Genomic DNA, 23,175 nt, shown 5'->3' on the forward strand with positions numbered 1-23,175 from the left:
GAGGGCAGGACAGGATAGCTGGGATAGCCTGGAACAACACAGGTGTCATTTATGCACCAGGCATGCTCCAAAACACCCCCTTACCTTCATTTGGCACTTTTGGCAGTGCAGGAGTTGAATTTGTCAGCTCTTCATGAGCCAAGAGCTCTCCTGGGCTGTTTTCACCTTGCCGGGGCTGGCTGCTGGGAATGTTTTTGTCAGTGTAAATTTGACCCATTACTTGCTGTAAGCTTATTTGTTCTGCAGCCTGCTTTGTACTGTAAATTGCAGTACAAAGATCCTTCCTGCCAAGGGATTTGGCTGCAAGTTCACAGTGCCTGGCTGGTAGTGGGAAATGGGACTCAGTGTGGTGTTTGTCCTGGAAATCTTTTCACTGTGTTTTTGGTAGCAGTTGTTGCTAGGGTGAGCTTGTCAGCCAAACCTGGCATCCAGTGGGGAGTTCTGTGACTTCCAGGACTGGTCTCAAAGCTTATTGATGATTATTCTTTACAATACAGTTCATGAAAGAAGACTTCTGTGTGAGTTTCACCTTTCATTTTCAGAATAAAATTAGTTCAAGTAAACTGGGAGAAATCAGAAACCAGATGCCACCACTATTACCCTGAAGCCTAAAACTAAAAATTTTAATTCATGTTTGAATCCACATTTTTGGGTGTGATTGAGAATTTGCCACACAATTGTAGTTATTAAGCAAATTGTTTGTGCACAAATGGGAAGAGATTTGGCTCAGATTGTTTTTCATTTTCAGAAACTGCCTGCTGGTCAAGCCCTGGGAGATTTTCCTATATCTGGTGGCAGAGGTAAATCTGTTGCCCTTTTCATACATATCAACTAGAATTAACAAACTTGGAGGAACAGAGGGTGTGGGGCAAGGGAAAATTAAATGCTAAAACCAGGGCAAGTTATTCCTTGAAACACATATATGTCTGGCCATATCATTACTGACAGGTGCACAGGCAGTAAGTGTGGCATCTAACAAACTATGAAAACCAACACAGGATTAGAATTTGACCCCAGTTCGCTTCTTGAAAAGCCAACTTAATAACTTGAAAACTAAGATTTAGTTTTAATTATACTTTTTTCACATGTTTATAAAGTTTTGCTGAGTCTCTTTTTCTCTCTTCATACTGAAGGATGATCAGAGAAGAGCAGTTCTCTCCCACAAACTGTTCCAGCATATTAAAATGGCAAAATCTGGCTTTTCTTCTTAGAAGCCTTTCAAGTAGACGTCTGACATTGTTCTCATGAGTGCTGTTGTTTGGCCAGCTGGAAGGCTACCATACCCCCTTGTATTCTCCTTACCAAGACTGAAAGAGGACAGCAGCAAACGAAGAGGGTTGTTGTAATAGTTAATAGTTATCAAATCAATTGGGTCCTCATTTTCAAATGTAAAGAAATTACACTGAATGCATATTGGAACCTAGATTATAAATGCAATATGTTTATATTTTAGCCCATTAACCAGTTTTGGGTGTCACTTTGTCCATAAAATGCCCCTTTCTTTCCCCACAAGTGAATTCCACACTTTTGTCAAGTCTTTTGAGAAGTTGCTTGGACAATGCAAAAATTATTCCATGGCTTTGAATTCTTCTTAGCATTGGGCGTTCAGCACATCCAAGGAGGAGCTGGAGCTGTTTTATCTTAGGCAGCATCAACAGATTTGTTAATTAAATTCCCTCCTGTTACTCCCTGGAAATCAGTGGAAAGCTTTTGGGATGGCACAGGTTGTTGCTTGAGCATAAGTGGTCCTGCCAAACCTTGTTGATGATAGGAAGGAAGGAAGGAAGGGAGGGAGGGAGGAAGGGAGGAAGGGAGGAAGGGAGGAAGGAAGGAAGGAAGGAAGGAAGGAAGGAAGGAAGGAAGGAAGGAAGGAAGGAAGGAAGGAAGGAAGGAAGGAAGGAAGGAAGGAAGGAAGGAAGGAAGGAAGGAAGGAAGGAAGGAAGGAAGGAAGGAAGGAAGGAAGGAAGGAAGGAAGGAAGGAAGGAAGGAAGGAAGGAAGGAAGGAAGGAAGGAAGGAAGGAAGGAAGGAAGGAAGGAAGGAAGGAAGGAAGGAAGGAATCCCACTAGATTCTGAGGGTGCATTTAGGTGGTGAAAAAAACATCCTGTTCCTTATGCATCTGTGTGGCTGAAAGAAGTGACTGCCAGAAAATTATCCTTAACTGCTTTTCACCCTCTCAGCTCTGCTGGTGGAAATGTCCATGGTCATGTTTCTTGCTCTACTTTCACTCAGGTTGGGCTCAGATAATTTAAAGAGTTGTTGGTGGGCATTTGCATGTTGGCTCATTTTCCTGGGAGACCACAGGTGTGATCCCACAGACAGCTCTGCTGGCACATTTGAGGGAGGGAGGGAGAAGTTCCCTTGGATGGAGAAGAGTGACTTGCAGGGTGGTGACCCATGTTCTTGCAAACTTGGGGTTGTTCCTTGGTCAGAGTTTGCCTTCCCCCAGTCTTCCCCCTGCACTGAGAAGCGATGTGCAATGCTGCAGGTGGCTGTGAAACCTAAATAATAACCTGGAATGGGCTTTAAGCTCTGATACATTTTAAATGCAGTCCCTGCCAGAAGCAGCTCTTTGTTGCTGATTGAGCACATTTAATGGGGAGTTTTGATAAAAACTAATGCTCCAGGAACCTTTAGTGCAAGCAACACCTCTAAATTGGATTTACTATTACTGCATGTGCCAGTTCTGGAAAATCAAATTATTTAATGTTTGTTTTTACAGCTCAAGGATAAATCTCATTTCCAGCATAAGCACCTGTAATTTCATTGAAGTAAATGTAGTTGTTACTTGTGTCTGAATTTTTGGATTTAGCTGTAAATCTTTGTTGCCTTTTTAAGGAGACTTTCTTTCTGTGTTGCATTCAGAGCTACGTTGTGAATGCTTTGCAGAGGTTTTGGAAAATGGAGAGGGGCAGACTCCCTGTGCACTTCAGCTTTCCCCGAAAGATTACTTGTGTCACAAAAGATTAATCTTTGGAGTTTACTGGCCAGAAACACAATGCGTGGCAGGAGGAGAGAGCGCTGCTGCGGGTCGGGGAGCGGCACCGGGGATGGGAGGCAGGAGCAGACACACCCCTGGCGGAGCCGGGCTCCAGGGAGAGGCACCCACTCCCTCGCAGCTGGAGCCGGCAAGCACAGCCCGGGGGAGTGGGAGCTGCCATGGTGTGCCTCAGTGCACTGCAAAGTCAATGAGCTGCTGTTCTCGGGGTGTTCAGCCCCCGTCGCTGAAATACAAACACGGGGCTGCATCAAGTGCTCTGCACCGTCGGATGCTTAAATACAACCACCGGAGATGGGGATTATTGACTTGGGGGTTCTGTATGACGTGCTTGGCATTTAATTCCTCTTAGCTGCAACGAAAAGGTAAGAAACTTAAAAAGTGACAAGGAAAAAACCTCAGCCCTTCCACCCCCCCAGACAACAGTTTTGCATTAGTGTAGCCTTTGTCTCGAGCTGTATTTTCAAAGCTGTGGTCTATTAGTCTAAAGCTACTGTGTGGATGCCTGCAAGGCAAATTACAGCTCCTGGTGTGACAAAGGCAAGTCAGATTTCTTTTCTCCTGAGCTGACACTTACCAAGCTTCAGGAGAGCACTGTAGCAGCAATGCTGGACTGTGTGCTGAGCGGTAAGTGTTGGATGCTGTTCTCCCTCTCCTTTATCCCTTCAGATGGTGCTCATTTGAGCAGTAAGCTAACTATGGATCCTGATGATTAATAGGTTTGGGGGACTGTATTTAGCTCAGAATTACATGTTCCTAAACTGTGCTTACTGACTGCATACTGACCAGCCTGATTCTGTAGAGGCTGATCATGATTTGTTTTTCCTGTTAATGCCATGTTAATGTATGAAAAGATGCTGCAGTTAAGAACAGCAGAGACCTCATTTGCTAAAGCGAAGAAAGCTCTGTGTTTTCGCTCCCAACATACACCACCTGTATAATTATTTATGGCTAATTCCCAGCTAACTTCTAGCTAGACAGTCTGGGCTTTCTTTTCTCAGCCCATAATTGACAATGAAGATTGAACAATCTGTGTAAATTTTCAAAAGACGTGAATATCTTTAATGGCAAAAGTATTGCACTGTATGTGGGTATACCTGCATGTTAAATATATTTAGTTAGCAGGTCTTTTGACAGAAGAGGAAACTTTATGATTAAATGTAATCTATTGCCTTGAGGTCTCTGTGCTTGCTTAATCCTATGTGAATTTATAAAGAAATTGCAGCAGGAGAAATTTCATTGATTCGTTAATTGATATATAGCTTTGAATCCTTATTATGCTGGGTGTATTGAGAAGGAAGAGAGACAAGCACATTTATCTTTTTCTTTAAACTCAGCAGCTTCACTCTTCAATTAGGTTTCTTGCATGGTATGGAACCTCATTGCTCTCCCTGTTCTGTGCAGTAATTTTTGCTTTCTAAAGGATAGCTGAGTCTATGAGGGGACTACATGATCTGTTTCATCTTTTAAAACTATGGCTTTATGTCCTTGTAGCTGTTGTGTTGTGGTTAATGTAATTATAACAACTTATGAGTGAGGAAAAGAACATTATTTAGCCCTGGAGCATTTCTCAGTAAAAAGTGGCCTATTTATTTTCATAAGAATTTAAAAGAGGGAAAGGGAAAGATAGTGGGGTTTTCTTATGTAATACCAGTTATGATTTTTTTAAGTTTTTTGTTTTGTGGGATTTTTTTGTTTGGTTGGGTTTTTTTAGTTTTAATTTTTCTTTTTTTAAGTACTGGTTAGTTTTCCCTTTTACAACAAGTGAGTGTATATACATAAACCCTTTCTATGAAGAAATTTTAAACATAGATCAGTTGTAGATGGAGAACAAACCATTTGAATTAGTATTTTAGATAATCAAGGTGTGTATTGAAGGTCTGTGGTATTTCTTGTATTGTTGCAGTCTGTTGGGAATTCAGCAAGGCTTTCTGATTCATCATTCACAGTTTGCTGTATTTCATGACATGAAGTAAAACTGTTACAGTGGACAAAGTTCTGTAGAGTTGATATTGGAGTGCTAGTATTGATTCAACTGCTCTGTAAAGCTTAAATTTGCTGTGATAGCCTTATTCTCTTGATCAAGTTAATATAGGTCAGCTCTGAAATTTAACAGTTATAAAGATCAGGGATATCAAGTCAGTAAAAAGTGTTTTGTTTCATTTCCACCTATTAGAAAATAACTGGCATGTCCCAGAACTTTTATCGGTGTCTGCCAAATGAAACAACATGACCTTTTTCTCTTTTTTTAGTAGTATTTTGATGTTGATGTGGTATTAAAACCTTCTTTATACGTTTTAAGAATTTTCCTAAATTTGAAATACTTTTATGGCTTAATTTTTTAATAACTTGAACCAGAAATTCTTATATCACAGATCACAGAATCTGTTAGTTTGGAAAAGATTTATGAGGTCATAGAGTCCAAGCTGTGACCCAACACCACCTTTCCAACCAGACCAGGGCACTGAGTGCCACATCCAGGCTTTCCTTAAGCACCTCCAGGGACAATGACTGCACTACCTCCCTGGGCTGCCCATTCCAATGCCCAATCACCCTTTCTGGGGAGAAATTCTTCCTAAATGTCTGACCTAAACCTCCCCTGGTGTAGCTTAAGACAGCGTCCTCTTGTCCTACTGCTGGTTGCCTGGGAATATCCAACCATCCTGGGAATATCCATCCATCTTAAATGGTGTCTAGTGATCTGGGGGAAAGGTGGCCTGCTGTTCGACATTCTTCTTGTGCTTCCAGAAATGTGTTTGTTTTCCCTAACAAGCCAACATGTCCTCATGAGAGGGAAATGATCTGCAGTGTATTATGGAAGATGTCTCTGGTTTACACCAGGAGAGGGGACACCTGGGGTAGCCATGTGCTTCAGGGGGGCTCTAAGTGCACCCACTCTTTAATCTCAGGTTTTGAGTCACTGAGTGCGGGCAGATAAGGGAAACCCTGAAGGAACAGCAAAATGACCTGAGGTTGCTTATTTATGGAGAGGACTTAAGAATAACAAGGAACCAAGCCTGGCTGTCAGATACCAAACTATGAAACTTCCATAGTTTCATGGCTAGATGTCACATTGATACCTGACAAAATAACAAAAGCCCCAGTAAGTGGAGCTGACTGATTCAGAAAGTCTGTACTCAAAAACAAACTCTTCTGGTTTTAAGAGTAAAATTTAGTCTTTACAAAACATGGATTTGTCCGGGTGCCTATTTTTTTTAATTTTAAAAATAGAATCTGTTTAGGTTGTAGTAGGTTTCATAATATATAATTAGCAACAGAATGCCAGATCAAGCCATCAATTTTTAAGCAGAGCTCTTCTTCGCTACCAGTGGAGAATTGCTTAAAAATTGATGGCACAATCTGGCCCACAATGAACAGGAGATTCATGCAGAAAGCATTAGTTGTAATTCTACTCAGTCTCCATCCTGGTGATGGCAGGGACCCAGAAACTCAAAACCAGCCTGCTGGAATAGTCTGCAATTTCACTACTTGTTGGGAGACAAAAGGCTTAAGGACTATTTTAAAAAAAGAAAAAAAAAATAAAACCAAACAACAAACAAACCAAAACAAAAAGCAAAAACCCATACACAAACAAACAAAACAAAATAAACAAAAAACTGTACCAAAGTCTTAGAAAAATCATAAACCATGGCTATTTTCCTTTCATTAAAAGAAACTATTTTTCTTATGGCATACAAAAGTGAAAGACATAATCATTCTCTAAGCACCAGGAGGCTTTCAAATGCACAGAAATTTAGGTTGTTTCCTTTATTTTTTCATGTTGTGTTGTTGAGGTGTAACAACATTTTACATAGGGATTTTGTTGCATGAAGTGCTCCTCGACTTTGTAATTACAAATTAGAGAACCAGAATAGGGCCTCTTCTGTGCCTCATAGGATGTGCTCAGGCAAATACTTGTAACTGTAAATAAAGATGTAAGGCTCATGTAATGGACTGTAATTCTTAATCAAGTTAAATATGTTTTACTCCATTAAAACTCTACGGTAGTTGACATCGAAGGCATTTCAACTGGTTGTTATCTGTTAGGAAGAGAGATGGTCAGGGCTGCTGCTGGTCTGTGTAGTCCCATGTGAAAAAGTTGAAGGACCATGGAAGTTGCAGGGCAGACCTTTGTAGCTCTTTATGGTGTAGTTAACACATGGCAGCCCTTTTTTTTTTTTTTTTTTTTTTCTGATCTGCTTAAAAAAGACAACTGAGGAAGTTGCAGTATGCCAGACTCCAGGGCAAGCTACAGGAATGAAGAGGTGTGAAGTGTTAACCTGTCTTCACAAAGTTAGCTGAATGCATCAGTCACAAAATGCTTGGGCTGCAGACCTCTGCCAGGTACAGGGATTAAACTCCTTACACTTTCCCAGGCTTATATGCAGTACAGTGCCACACTAAAACATCATCCAAGCACAAGAACATCACCTTGATACTTAAATACCTTTCTGGAGGTGACAAAACCAAAACCTGTCAGGTGTTTTGGTGTGATTTGCTCTCCATCTCATTGTAGTCTTACAGTGGCCCTTGTTGAAGCAGAAGACACAACAGTAGGAACTGTGGAGTATTTGGAGCCCAGCACAGCTCCTGCTGTCCCTGCCACAGGGTTGGATGTGTGGGGCACCTGCTGCTGAGGCTCTTGGGCATGTTGTTTCATCCCTGCCTGCTTCCTTCTTCCCTCTTGAGACAGTCCCGTAGGTTGATCATCTGCATAACCCAGCATCACCATGTCCATCAGCACAGACATCTCACATCTGTGCTTGGAGGTGCTTCTGTTACAGAGCCAGGGAAAAAAGTTGTCCTGGAATGGACTGCAACAGGTCAGCCAGAGCAGCCTCCTGCCCACACCTGGGCAGGGGTCAGGATTATCTCAGAGCCACTTCAGGCTGATATTTATAAGGCTCTAAGAGCAGAGTGCACAGCCTCTTAGAGTATATATCCCTGGGTTTACCCACTCACTTGGCAAAGAGACTTGGGTTTGCTCTATTTTTTAAACCCTCCCTTGAGCAAGTGGGACCCATTAATTAGATCCTGTCCCATTTCCTTGTCCCCTGGCTAAACAAGCCCACCTCATCTCCAAGCTAAACAAGCATGGCTCCTACAGCCTTGGTTGCCCACAGTTGGGCTCACTCCAGTTTGTCACTCTCCATGGATTGCTGAGCCCAAACTTGCAGGCAGAAGTGCAGGTGAGCACCTCATGAGCACCATGTCAAAGGGTCTTCATTCACCTCTCAGTGAAATCTCCATCATCCCTCTGCTTATGGAGTGGGCATTGCACATCAGTGTCAGCCCCCAGGATTTGCATCAGTCACTGATGTACAAATCCTGGCACAGAAATGCGGAATGGTCTTGCACTCAAGCAGTGCCCCATCAGTTACAACACTCTTTGGGGACTCTGGAGGAAAGCAGGGATCAGGGAGGCAGGTGCCCTTCCTGCAATGCTCTGTCCCTAAAGGCACTAATCAGAAAACAGCCTGGAATAAATGAGCCTGGCAGAAGTGATGGGGAGGAAGACACGTTAGCACCTTCCCTGGAAGGCAGTGTCCTCTCAGTGTTTGCTCCTTTCTCACACCTCTGCAGGCTGGAAGGTCGTGGGCTGTTTTTCTTGGTCTTGGCCTTTTCCCCTCAGAAATGAATCTCAAATCCTGTGTAGCAACCCTGACACAATTTTCTGGGGATTGTCTTCCCAGGTTATTGGCAGGCTCTGGCTTGACCTGTTTTACCTCAGTCAGCTTGGAAAGGGATATGTAGGGCACCAAACAGAAGCATTTGTGCAGCTGCTCTTGCAGCATTTCTGGCACATGGAGCAATCAACAAAATCTGCCCCTTGAACTGAAACTTTCTGTATCTACTTTTTAGCCTTGGGGTGGTTTTTTAAAAATATGTTTATTTAAGTTTAAAGGTAAATTATTCAACCAGATTTGAGCTACTAGAATGTAAAGAAAATACAGGCAAATAGTCTTTTATATGAAAATGATTAATGAATTACAAGGCACTCTATGAGAAGTTGTTGACTTAATTGCAAAGCAGTAATTAACTGGTTAGAAGCAGGAGGTAGCGTCCCCTGATTCATATGCATGCCACGGCAGCCAGAGCCCCACTCATTTCTCCATGCCTGAGGAAGTCCAGCAGCTCAGCTGCTTGTTTTTCTCTCACCTTCCTGAATTTCCTTCATTGCTCTTTTCTCTGGGCTGGCAGCTGCAGTGGTGATTGTTCTGTCCAGTTGTATCTTGCATAACAATTGGGGAATTAACAGATCTCCCTTTCAGAGTTTGCTCCAGCAGGTCATGTTTTGTGTCTCTAAGGCATTCCTTTTCCTGTCCTCCCCTCAGTATGTTGTGTCTAAGTTACAGGACAGTTCCTCCAGTATAATGCTTTTTCTGAGAGATGGAAATCTCAGTTTGTCAACTTCATATAACATCAGTGATTAATGGACAAAGAAAATCATAAATGTTTACTTCTCATACCACCTAGAAACACTGTGTTTTCTCAGAAAGTGAAAGAGATACTACTTTTTCAATTCTGATTTTCATATTGGCACTGGCATATGGTATTAATAGTGTTTAGATTTGAAAGACTTCCAATATTTGCAATGTTGAGATTTTAACCCTTTGTTTTATAAAATGTTGGCAATAGTTGAAGTGCTTGCTGATTCTGCAAAGCCCAGCAGAAAGCCCGTGGAGCTGAAGCAAAGGAGTGAGGGGGGTGTTGGCAGGGGAGATCCACACTGGTCTCCACTGGATATTGAAAAGGGGAAACTCCCAGGTCAGTGCATGACAGGAGTGGAGCAGAGCACCATGTGTTTCTTCTTTACAATAAAGCTAAGCTTCATGCTTCTGTTATAAAATTTCTAGGAAAGTCCATTACATTTGTAATATAGATAATTTTTCCAACTTGGCTGCTTTCATAGAACCATAAAACAATCCAGATTGGAAGGAATGTGAAAAGACCACATGATCCAGCCATTTATGGGAAGGGGAGCCTAAATGAAATAGTCTAGCACACTGTCAAGTGAAACCTATTGTGATGGAGCTCTGACATGTGCATGGAGAGGTTGGTGCAGTGAATTCCTGTTGGTCACAAGGAGCCACATGGAGATTATTGCAAGGGACAGGGGGTACAAAGTGCAACAGGAGAGGTTTCATCTCAGTATGAGAAAAAATTAAATCTCTAGCTGCATGCATACACATCCATTTTGGACAGATGAATTAGGGAACCATATGCATGTTTAGCTAAAACCTGCCTTAGAAAACTTCTGTTTATTCCAGATCTATTAACCAAGCCATTTCTAAGTAACAGATCGATTGCTGCGAGCTTGCTGACATGAGATGTCTAATGGGAATTGGATCCCTTCCCTTCAGTGTGATCTGACTTTAATCCTAGCCTTATTACTTGCTATGTGATGATTTTTCTACTCCACCTCTTTTCTTTTTTTCTTTTTTTTTCCCCCAAGAGTCAGTTACAAGCTGGAATGATGTAGGGTCCCACATTTTTGCACACAGTGCATGAGCCATGCTGTGATGCTCACTAGAGATAAGCCCTTCTTAGAAAAGGGAAGTTGTGAGGTGCCTGCAGGAGGAGTGGGAGAGCAGGACTAAGTAGCTCTCCTGAGAATGGCCATTGTCCCTGCAGAGACACTGTGCCTTGCACACAGGGATGTCCAGTGTTTAGGGAGAGGTGCACAGAATCAGGCAGCAGCCCATATCCTTCCCCAGCCCAGCCAGCCCTTTGTGTAACATCCGAGGGAGCTGTGCTTTCCTCACAGGACAAGCTCCAGAAGCACTCCCGTGTCCCTGGCAGGGTTCCTGGTGGCTGCCATCACCTGGAGGGCTGCAGGCTGTGGGAGGTGCCAGCACCTGCAGGGAGCCTCCTCCAGCCCTTCAGGAGGCAGGCAGAGCAGCTCTGGGGACAGGGAGGGGACAGAAAGGCAGCCTCCAGCCAGGGAAGCTTGTGCCTCTCCTGTCTGCCTTCTCAAAGGGATGTGGGTTAAGTCACACCAAGGTTAGTGGTTGCTGAAGTGTTCTGGAAATGAAGGTGTGTGGTGATTTTATACATCCTGGCTTCAGTTCAGTGCTCATGTAAGGGTGTTCCCCAGGCTGTCACTTCTTCAGGGTGCAACTTTCAGAGCACCCCAGGTGACCTTGGAGCATGAGCATTTGGAAGAGGCATTTAAAAAACTGATGGCAATCTTTCTTCTCTTTGAGTTTAAACCATGTAAAGGTTGCACAACCTGCTTTCTGCTCTTTGAGTTTAAACAGTGTAGGGTTTTGCACAACTTGAAGAATTATTCTTGTTTCTTTTGTCAGTGTCTGCTGTAGAAGGTGTTATTTTGGAAGAAGGAAGGTTCATGCACTTTCTGTGTCTATTTATACTTTCTGCATGCTACTTCCCAGACTTCTGTATGGTATTTTAAGCTTTATTACCTCCCACTGTTGATATGTCTGCACTGCCTCACTGAATTCAGCTGATGCCTCTTGGCTTCATTGCATGTTTACAATCCAAACTTCAGAGCAACAAGATTCAATGGAAAAAGGTGTGGAGAGGAAACAGTGGCCGTATGCTTAGAAATGCTGTGCTACAAACAAACAGTGTATGTTACATGTACAGCACTTTTCAGCTACCCTCTCTTATCATTTGCTGGAGCTCTGTCTGCTTGAGTGCTTTCTAACTTGCTCTTTCTGTTTCTTCATGCTTCCCTGGATTCAGAGAGAGGTAAATTATTGTCATTTTTCGATTTTTGTGTTTATCCTTCTGGCATGCACTGAAAAATGCTGTATTGGTTTGCTTGTATCAGTGAACAGAAGCTCAACTTAAGTGAGTAAATTCATATCTGTCACCTTTTCAATTTGCTGTTAACAGAATTGTCCAATTGATACTGGCTGTTGGTTGTTTTGGGTTTTTTTTCCCTCAGGCCCTCTAAAATAATAGGAAAATTTAAAATCATGCAGTGCAGTGGGTCTTAGTATTTGCTTCTAGTCTTGGGATTAAATTCAGATGATGATGTTTTCTGGAATCTGAAATACAAGACAGTGTTAAAATCTCAACTTTTATTTTAAAAATTGAAAAAAACATGATCCTGGGAGCAGGGGATTTAGAGCTAAGTTTAGCGAGATTTGAAAAAGTAAATGTTTATTTAATATTTTGGTATTTGTTTCCAGTCTGTCTGGGTTGCCTGCCTGTATTTTAAGTTGGATGAAAAGTTGTCCCCAGTCGGTTTGATTTGTTTGGATGTACAAAGGGATCATTTGGAATTCTCCACAATGCTTCCTGTTTCATGGCAGCACAGACACTGAGGCATTGTAGTCAGGTGCTTTGCAGCACAAGGGCTGCAGCCACTCCAAAGGCTCTCAGCAATAGAATTGCATCCCTCAGATGAGATCTGGGGTTTGTTTGCTCTTCTAAATTGCAAAATCTTGAAAGTGGGACTGGGTGGAAAGAATGTGGTTTAGAGATGCACACCGTTCCTCGTGTTTGCTTTGTGGAATATAATGAGCACAGTTTCCAGGCCTGACTTTTTTATAATCAATTCTTCAGGCAGTGTTGGCCTAGGGAAATATTTGAACTTTCTTGATTATGGCTTTGCAGTCTAATGTAGGTTTTGTGCATGTGGAGAGCAATGATGCTTCCAGCCTAGCACTGGCAAAAGTGTGCTTCAAGCAGATTGGTGTGTAGTGTCTGTGCACAACTGCTGTGTTCTCTGTCTGAATAATAAAGAACAAAGGAGAGCTAGGAAGCCCTGCTTATAAAACAAATCACACTGGAGAAATTAACTATTCTGCTGTAGTCTTCTGTCTTCAGTTAAATCTGTTATAGAGCTTTGAGCATCTCAACTTGATGTATTTCCTTATTAAATCTTTAAATATTCCTTTTAAACAAAAGCCTGTGTCTTCCAATTAGATCTGGAAGACAGAAGCATTGTCAAAAATATCTAAATACTAATTTGTCAAAGTCAAATTTACAGGATCTGCTGCAAAGAGGCTGTTCAGGCATAATAACACAGGCATAATAACACATTCATTTACTTAAAGGAAATTCAGGATTCATCACACTGGCCATCCTGAGGAGTTAAAGCACCACTTTACAATGCTTCCAGGGAAAAGCAGCAGCTATAATGGTCTTGATAAACTACCTCATTTGTGTGCCTTTTCTTTGAAAACTGCTGCAGAGGGTAGGAAGGCAGCCCCCTCACCATGCACATTTCAAAATTATTGTGAAGTAGTTAAGGAAAATTCCAACATAACACCCTGAAAAATCTGTGTTGACCAAGTCAGTGGCCAGTGATTTTTCATACCATCTGTCCCAGAAGTTCCGTCTTTGTTAAATCCATCCATAAAACAAGCAGAGATCTCAGCTACTGATTGACTTTTGAGTCTGCCATGCCTGTGTAGCAGTGGGTGAGCAGCAGTGAGCCCTGTCTGGATGTGACACACTGCTGTCTGAGCCTCCTTGGGCTGCCAGTCCTGCAGGAGCTCCGTTCCCAGGGCACCCCCTTGGTGGTGACCATGGCACATGGGACAGAGTGTCCTCCTTGCCATGATGGTGGTGCTTTGGCTTTGTGATTGTGGGGTGAGGCTGGGAAGGAGGACCAACATGGGACATACATTTAAGCTGTACAATCTGTACTGTTGTCACTGTGCTAACAGAGCTCATGGATCTGGACAATTGCACTTGGCCATGACTCCAGCTGATGCAAACCTGTGGCCCTTTGCAGGAATAGAATAAACCCTTGGTGTAGAGAAGGAAATGCTTTGCAGCATCTCAGAGCCACCTTGCATGCTGGTGAGGCTGGCAGGGCTCCTGCCCCCTGGGCACAGGAGGAGGTGGCAGGCAGCACTGAGACCCTGGAAGCCCCTCTGGGAGCAGCTTTTGCAGCTGCCTAAGATCAGGCTGCAGGAAGGAAATCGGAGTGAAAGTCATGCAAATGCTTAGGCTTGGAAGCTCTGGGCTCAGGGGGCTGAGCTGGGTATCAGACCTATCAGCTCTGAGAGGGTTTGAACAAATTTTGGAAGCACACAGAACTGTGGTGATGATAAGACATCAAAGAAAACCCGGCAGCTGTGAGTTTTAGAGCTGCCAGATTAAAGCCTCTGAGAATCACACAAAGTAGCCATAGCTCCTCCTTCAGAGTTAGCAAGTGACATTATCAAGGAATGAAGCAAACAGCCTTTCAGCAGGGGATAATTTGCCCTACAAACTTTATGCTTGAATTAGAAAACAAGCTACACTCTGTGAATGCCAGACTATTTGAGAAGAATTTATTTAAATGAAGAACTGATGTTTTGCTGCAAGGAAATCAATTTTCAAATTGTGTAAAAACTAAAATAAGAAAAGCATCCCAAAAGTCTCCCTCCCTCTTCTTGGGGAGGGCATTTTAACTGCTTGGATCCAAAATTCATCACCAGGGTAATGTCATGGTGGCCAAGTGTGCCGTAGCTGGAGAGTAGCTAAAGAGGTGGAGGAGCTTTGTGAGGTGGAGCACTTGGAGTGAAGAAAAAGGAAAGGTTTTAATGTGTGTTTAGGATTTCCAGCAACTGTCAGAAACACAGGGAAAATTCTCTCTCCCCCGCATCACTTCCAGCTCTCATCACTGAGGGAAGAAGGGTACATGTGGCTACTGTATAACAGAAATGGAAAAGAGAAGACTCTTGGGAATAGTTATTTTTCTTCCTCCTCCAGGATTTGATTCCACAGTGTTGGCTGCATATTCACCTGAAGAAGGGGCTATGAGTTTCATTTCGAACAGGTGGAAGGGAAGCAGTGGTTTCACTTGGTATCTTTCTGGTATCTGGTAGCTGAAAGGTCCTCAGTAAATCTTTTACAAACACATTTTGCAGTGTTTGTGAATGCTGCTTGTTTCATCTAATTATCATTTTCTTACCTTTGGATTTTTTCTCCCTAACTTTGCAAGTTCCTTGGTGGGACCATAATAAAAAGACAAGTGAACTGAACAGTCACAAACATTATTTCAGCCATAAGCCATTCTCCTTTCTCCTATGTGAACAAGAAGCCTGGATAAAAACCTTGAAATGTTAACGCAGAGGATCTGTAATTTCTAACAGATATTACTGCAGGGTTTCTTGCACTTCATCTGCTCTGCCATTCATTATATTAGAATATTTGTGTGTCATGGAAAAACCCACCCGAGGATGGTCCTGATGGCATTACATTTGCCTGCTTTTATCACCTGCCTCCTCTCCCTTCTCTTGCTTTTCCCCTCCTCTGCTCCCATGGACATTCAAGCCTTGGCAGGGAATGGCAGCCCCCTGCCAGGTGCCTCTGACCCTGCTCTCTCTTTGTGTTCCCTGCTCTCCTAAGTCTCTGGTGAGCTGTTTGCAGGAAAGCAAAGGGAAGCCTGGAAGTCACAGGCTCAGGAGATGATTTCCCCACAGCCTGGGGTATCTGTTCCCTGACCCTGCAGTCACAGAATCTGTACACCAGTTCAGAGAAATCATCTCCTCTAGGCTATTCTGGATGAATTTCAGTCAATTTTAAGACAAACCCAGAGAATATAATTTTGTGGTTCAAGGATTCTTGTTACAATTTGTAATACATAAATCTGGAAGGAAGTGTACATTTTCCTGCATGTGTATCATTTTAATGTAGATGTTTTAAATAGCAGCAATTTAATTTTATTGAGAAGAGTAAAAAATTTTATTTCATACTTTAAGGCTAGAATGTTAGGGGTTTTTAACCAAAAGGATTCATGCAATTCTACATTCTTCTACAGTCTTTTGAAGAAATAAGTTTAATGTGAGAAGGTAATGGAGGATGTGCTACTCTTCTAGGCTGTACTTAATTGGGATGCCTCCTAGGACTTTACCCTAATAGTGGCAAATGGTTATAACTGCTACTCAAACAGGACAGCATTAGCATAAATTGCTTTTAATGTGATTATATTCATCCAAGGTTGAGCAGCTAAGTGATGTTTAGCCAGGTGTTAAATAGGTATGATTATCTAGGGTTTAGTCAATGACTGTAGGCATTTGCCAATTAAAGAGAGTAAAAGAGCAAATAGAGATTTAATTCCCTTCTACTTAGCACCTTACATTGTCTTTTCAAGTCTCAAAATTGCTTTTTAAAATGTCTTTCTCTAGTTCTGTATTCTTTCAAAATAAATTACTACAAATTTTTAACTGTTTAGCAGAACCAGTCTTACCTAGTCTTGCACAAAGTAATTCTTATCTATTTTTTTGTTTTTCTAGCTTTTGTCCAGATTACTGATTTATATCCAGTTCCTATAACTGGAAAGTTATTAGTGGATGATGTAGTGTGCAAATGGTTTTTTTAAATTTAAAAATACCCTCTATGCAGCACTTCTCTATAATCCTGTATCAATTGAAGTGTTGCACTTCTGTTATGAAATTTTAGGAGTATACAGCTTTGTTTGCAACATCATTCTCCCACTAAACACCTTGCTGCTCATCCCACTGATTTTGTGTGCACACCCCTATGGAGACAGAGGCTCGGCCAGCTGGATGAGATGTGATGTTAACCCTGTGCTGGCTCTCTGACCAGCTGTGGGCTTTGTAATGGCTTTTTCATTTCTTTTTTTGCTGGTTTTCCTAGCAGAATGTAAACATAGGGGAGTGGTAAGAGGAGGCATTTGCCCTTTTCCGTAAATTTCTATTGCAAGCACGTTGCTCAGCACTTCTTCATTATCCCAGGGGCCTGTTGCACATAAATCTCACTTAAATGTTAATCAGCTTCAAGTGAGCTGCAGTCAAATGAAGGTTTATAGATGAAGCAGCCCAGAAGGGATCTGAAGTGGAGGAAGAATCAGAGACTGGTCTTCTGCCTTACTTGGGATTCAATGCTCTGGACAAAAAAGAAGCTGTTCCATTGTGGTCCTATGTAGGGAAACACGAAACTTTTCCTAACTTTCATTGTTGCTGTAGGAAGCAGATACTCTGAAATCCTCAGAAAGCCGTGCCTTTCTTCTCCAAGACCAACCATGGAGCTCTGCTCTCTGGGTGCCTGGAAATGCCTGAAGCAGGGCTGAAGGCTCCTGGAGGAGCCAGCTGCCACCAGCCAGTGCCCATCCCCAGGTCTGGGCTGCCATGTAGGGCCACCCATGCAAGCATCTGGGTGACTTCCATGGATTCATGGCATCAGTGGTACTGTCTGTGCACTGCCAGAAGGGGGAAGGATGGTTTGTGTGCTAATTCTGATTGATGATTAGAAAACAGATAGTGCTGGCAGGGCTGAGTGTGATGTAAACCACAGGTTTAGAAGAACTCACATTTCATACTTTGTCTCAGTAGATGCAGGCCCTGATCATCTGAAGCTTTATGAATATTCACAATCCATGAGTGTGATTAGCTGGTTTACTTTGTTCAAGCTGTTCAGGTACTTCAGGTGAAACACTGGTGTGTGAGACTGCAACACCACCACCAGGGTTTTATTGGCTCTCAGTGCCTGAAACTGCTCTACTGGCTGGTGTGTCACTTTCTTCTGTAATTGTGTTACACAGCCTTGTTAATGACTGCATACCATCACAAGCAGAAATATTTACAGAGGCTGGAGGGGCAGGACACAAGCCTTGCATGCAGTGCTGAGGTTTGGGCCAGGTGGTCCTGGCAGCTCCTTCCCAGCACCCACCACCAATCCCAGGGGGTTTTGACATGGCACATTGTTTCATGTTTTCCCGTTAACTGCAAGTTTTTCATAAGCTGCGGGTGATCCACACCCTCTTCTCTTGGAGTCCAGCTAGGAGTCTCCAGCCTGCTTTTGATGAGTTAAGTGAGGAGGAAACCATTCTAAAGCAAGGCTTGGCACATGTCCAGATGAGCCAAAAGCACCAGTCTCTTTCCAGGAGCAAGATTCCAGCTGAAACTCAGCATCTTGCAGTGCAGAAAAAGGGAACAACATGCAAAAAGCTCTTGTGGCCAAGGGACTTGGGGAGGAAGCCTTGGGGCATCTTCTGTAACAGACAGTACCTTCCTGGATTACTGCTGTGTGATTTGTCCTGCAGGTCACCATCAGCTGGGTGAAGCTGTCCCAAAGGATTCCTGTGTCTCACATTCAGGGCAGCCCATTCTCCATGCAGGAAGGGCTCAGGGGAAGGTGCTGCCCCACTCCCTGATGTGTGCCACCACTGCAGGCTGGCATGCAGGGGCACGGAGAGGGGCCCTCAGCTTCATTCAGTGTTTCTGCTTGGTGCTGTCATGTGCAATTGCTTTCAAATCTCATGCTCTGACAGTTTTGTGTAGCTTGGGGGTTTTTTAAATATTATTAATCAGGCTTCAGGTTGCAAAGCACTTAGATGGAGCAACCATCTGTACCTGTTACTGAGCAGCCCTTATATTGCAAGGGCTCATGAAGAGCAAAATCTGCCATTCAATTAGGTACAGGCACAGTACTTAACTGCAGGACAGGGTCTGTGTCTTGTACAGAGCAGGAAGGCCAGAAATCCATTTGCCACAGTCACTGATTCTCCCTAGATAGCTTCAGTGTAAAATTCTTCAATTCCTGGAGCATTTAAAATGAATTTTAAAATTGGCCATCCATGGTACATTAAACCCTGCTCAGAATATTTACAGACTTTTATATACAGAAGTACTTTAGTTTATACTAGGCCTGTGGCTTAGGAATATCCCTCCTATCTCTTCACCACTGAGAGCTTTGCTGGTAATTATTTATATGTAAAACAGAAAGACACTGAAAAGGAATTTCAGCATAAGAGGCCGGAGCAAAGTCCCAGAGAAATCTGAAGGTAGCAAGAGGGACACAAAGTAGGAATAAGCTGTGGTTGCTTGGAGGACATGAAAAAGCAGAGGTGCAAGACCAGCAAAGAGGGAGTCTGGTATCGCAGGGATGGCAGCTGGGCAAAGCCAGGCTTCTTCCTGGCTCAGCTGTGTCACTTGGACTGTCTCAGAAGAGCTCCAACTCCTAAGCAGCCTGGAACAAATAAACCTTGTCATGGCACTTCCTTCATCCATGCTAGAAAGCTGTATGTGCTGTGGTGACTAGCCAGCCAGTGCAGTACAAAAATCCCTTTTGTAGGGCAGCTTTATTTAACTTTTGAAAAAATAAGGTCAGAAATTTAGGGCAATTAGTGTGAGCAAAGCTCAGCAGGTTCACATCTCCCTTATGCAACCAGATCTCTAATTACTATCTGCATATTTTAAGCACTTTATACACTTTGAAATATGATTTTTCTCTGACTACAGTGTTGTATGCTATTTCTTGGGGTTTTCTAGCAGTTAAGAGCTGCATACGGTTTCTGTCTTAATATGTAATTCTCTCTCTACTTCATCTTCAGTAATATATTTGAGTAAATTTTGCTGTTTATTTACAATTGCATTTGGAATTACAGGTTGTAACTTGAGTAAGTTGCATGGTTAGGAAACCGTAATGAGCTGTTGAATTATATAGATTAAGGTTTTGAATTATATAGATTAGATATGTGTTTCATGGGTAAGCAGTTTACTACATTTGTAGGCCTGCTTTGTGGAAGGTATATATTTTGTACCTTAAGAGCTGAGATATACACCTGTTAAGGTGATGTAGGACTTGCAGTTTTGGAAATACAACCGATTTTAATGTTTTGTGTCCATTTATCTTGTTTACACAGAGACTTTGCTTACGTGGCAAGAGACAAGGACACCAGAATTCTGAAATGTCATGTGTTTCGATGTGACACACCTGCAAAAGCCATTGCTACAAGTTTACACGAAATCTGCTCAAAGGCAAGTGGATTTAAAATCAGCTGCATTTGTCTGTTCAGAGGTCCCTGAGACTTATACATGTAATCAGCAGTTGTGTGCAGTGCCAGTTTAGTTTATGTAACTGGCAACGAGAAACAGTGTAGAGGATTTGTAAGGGAAAGGATGCAAATAGATAGGCATTTACATTTGAGGAGGAGGATATGTGCCTTTGATTTGACAAGTGTGTGTAGAGGCCAAAGGCTCTCCTGAATAATAAAGAAGCTGCAGATTCAAAATGGGAAAAGAACACAGAGGTTCAGTTAATAATAAACAATGATGTTAAACTCCATAAATAAATCAAACCTTGTTTGAATGGTGTTATTCAATGGTATTATCCTGCAGGACCAAGAAAAATAGTTGCTAACTGTTAAAATTATTAACTGTTAAAATTGTTATTTAAAAAGAATAACCTGCTTAGTCATGTACTCTCTGACTTATTTCAGATTTCAGAAATAGGGTTGTAAAATGAGTAGACTGTAGTTGCTGCTGTACTATATATATATTTTTTTAATGCTGTATTATCACTGTCTTCTTCAGATTATGGCTGAACGGAAAAATGCTAAAGCTATGGCTTGCAGCTCGTTGCAAGACAGGACAAATGTCACCCTTGATGTTCCTCTGCAAGGTACTGTGTGGTACAGCTAGTATCCTCCTCAGGATGGTCCTGGTTTAGATAAGTGTTGTTTCTGATGCAGATTTTGACAAAAATGGAGCATGCTGGGTAGAGAAGTCAGGGGTGTATCCTGATGTATCTGTAATATAATCTATTATATCATTAATCTATAATTAATGTATCTGACTGATTGTAATCTGTTCCTGTATTACTTTAAGTATTTTTCTTGGTTTTGGTGACAGTTATGGAGTCCTGCTCAGTTATGTCAACTCATGCGTTTCCTCTTTTATTTTGAAATGCAAGTGTTTCAAACACAGTCATACTTATTTGTGGCTACTCAGGATATTGTCTTTTTCAAATCAAAATACCTCCTGACTTGAGACTGCACCAGTTGGCCAAATCTTCCTTAAAACCAGAATATACTCCAATTACTCACTTGGATTCAGAATTGCCATAGGAGTTCTCCTCCTAGGTTTCAGCATCTATTTTAGCAGCTTCTGAGGCAAGGGTGCAAGTGCTGGGATGTCATCCAGCTTTTTGCACACTTTACTGCATGGTAGAAGGAAGTTGCCTTTGTGTGGTGTTGTCACATCTTAGTAGCTGCTGTTTTGAAACTATTCCAGGAGAACAAATATACTTTGCATTAGCTTTTCAGAAAATTATATGCCTCTGGATCCACCAGTTTGTACTGAATATCTTGCTCCTAATCCATACATCAGCTTGTGCAATGGTCTGTGTAATGTGTTCTGTTCAGGCAGTAGTATTGATTACTTGGAGACTGTGTTTAACATATTAGCAAGGATGGTATTAAAGCAGATTTTACATAATTGTTGTAGTGAAACTTAGGTCTATACATCTCAGAGACCCATATTTTCTGTGGTTTAATATGCCATCATTATAACGTGCTTCTATGCTAAGCATAGACCAAAAATTCCTTTAGAAATGATTGAGGCTTGTTCTTGTTAGAAGAAATAAAAATTTCTTTAAATCAATGCAATACCTTCAGAGTACAATTAATGGGTAAACAGTTTTATATTATTGATGAAATAAAAATGCTTTTTTTTCTGCTGTGAATGCTGATTAATAGAAATTGACTTTTGTTCCCATGCAGTAGATTTCCCAACACCAAAGACAGAACTGGTACAGAAGTTTCACGTCCAGTACCTGGGCATGCTACCTGTAGCAAAACCTGTGGGTATGTAACACTTCAGTGAATTCCAAAGTTCCTTGCTTAAACTAATGGCTCATCAACTGCCAGTGCATGACTTCTGGAGGGTAGCACCTCTTCTGTTTCAGTCACATGAATCAGGCATGAAGACATCCAATATTCAGGGCATCACATGAACATTTGTTTTGCAAACAGGGTATTCTGGGAGCTGCCAAGAAGGCAGAGTTTCTTTCTACAGCTTTCTCTGAATATGAGTTCTGCTACTAATGAGAAAGACTGAAACAGTATAAAAGCTAAACAAGATGCTATCCTGGTTTTTTGTAAGCCAGAGGCACCTGCTTTGCTCTTCCAGGGGTGGAGAAATACAGCTTCATAATACCTTCTTCCATTATCAAATTGATTTTAATAAGGAATCCAAAACAATCTGTTTTCTGTACTGCTGTGTGAAGATAAAAATATCTGTTGTTTTATATATATATATATATATTATTTTTCAGTGTTGCATTTTATTCTTTTTTAGGAATGGATACTCTGAACAGTGCCATTGAAAGTCTAATGGCTTCCTCTAGCAAAGATGACTGGTTGCCAGTTACCATGAACGTTGCTGATGCTACTGTCACAGTCATCAATGAAACAGTAAGGCAGACTGTGTTCTTTATAACACAACTAAAATTATATGAGTGTTGAAATCCAGGAACACAGAAATGCTAGTAGGGTTAATTTAAACTAAAATTAATTTGTTTATTTTGCATTTTATTTCTTTCCAGAATATGCAGAGGCTATTACTGCTCATATCAGCTCCAGTTTTATTTATCATTCCAAGCATGTTCTCAGAAATAAATTACCATAAATATTCATTAGATAATTAAATTCAGTGTTTTCCTTTCTAGGAATTTCAAGCCTAAAATGTTGTAGGTTAAGCCCAAAGTAGTAGCAATCCTAAATTCCAAACTGCATTTGCCTTACTCTTGGTATGGATGCCAAGAGTAATATAAAAATCTGTGTTACAGAAGAAAATGTAGAGCATTTTCCATAGAGGTTAACACAGTGGGACTTACTAATACTGTATTTTATATTTGTCTTTTGATGAGGTACTAAATCAACATCTCCATAACACACCAGTGATAGGGGAGCATATTTTGGAGTCATTATACCCATGTACCCACGTTGTTGGTTTCTTCACAAAACAAGCAGCTTCCAAAGTGTGCAACATTTTAAAATTTTGTGGCAATGCTCAAAGCCTCAGTGGCAGCCTAGAGGGAGAGATCCAGCCCAGGCCTGAGCATGCTTGGGTCATACAGATAAGAAGGAATTACAATAATGTATCAGGATATCCTCCCATTTAATCAAAACTGAAAGTTCCACAGAGCATGCAGCAGTAATGCTGAACCCTTTGGTTCCTGAGCAGAATGAAGAGGAGGTGATGGTGGAGTGTCGTGTGCGGTTCCTGTCCTTCATGGGGGTGGGCAAGGACATCCACACCTTCGCCTTCATCATGGACACGGGAAACCAGCACTTTGAGTGCCACGTGTTTTGGTGTGAACCTAATGCAGGCAATGTATCAGAAGCTGTTCAGGCTGCTTGTATGGTAAGTAACCTTCTTCAAAGGCATCTAATAGCACTTTAGATTTTCACTGCCTCCATAAATTTGCATTTTTTCAAATTTGTAATTATATTCATTTCAAGAC

At 41.8% G+C, this 23,175-nt stretch overlaps 1 protein-coding gene across 8 annotated transcripts in view; it reads left to right on the plus strand.

Moving 5' to 3' along the window:
• The window catches only part of APBB2 (amyloid beta precursor protein binding family B member 2), a 163,731-nt gene that overhangs the window by 135,128 nt on the left and 5,428 nt on the right, over window positions 1-23,175 (plus strand). For 7 of the 8 annotated variants that reach the window (XM_058803109.1, XM_058803112.1, XM_058803111.1 and 4 more), the window contains 5 exons: window positions 19,574-19,688; window positions 20,244-20,331; window positions 21,431-21,514; window positions 22,008-22,123; window positions 22,896-23,075. In XM_058803109.1, the coding sequence (XP_058659092.1) occupies window positions 19,574-19,688; window positions 20,244-20,331; window positions 21,431-21,514; window positions 22,008-22,123; window positions 22,896-23,075 (583 nt within the window). Of the gene's footprint in view, window positions 1-3,131; window positions 3,363-19,573; window positions 19,689-20,243; window positions 20,332-21,430; window positions 21,515-22,007; window positions 22,124-22,895; window positions 23,076-23,175 lie in introns of those variants that run through there. The other variant, XM_058803115.1, reaches the window with a different exon arrangement.

This window comes from Ammospiza caudacuta, chromosome 4 (genome assembly GCF_027887145.1).
Source record: "Ammospiza caudacuta isolate bAmmCau1 chromosome 4, bAmmCau1.pri, whole genome shotgun sequence".
Lineage (NCBI taxonomy): Eukaryota > Metazoa > Chordata > Aves > Passeriformes > Passerellidae > Ammospiza > Ammospiza caudacuta.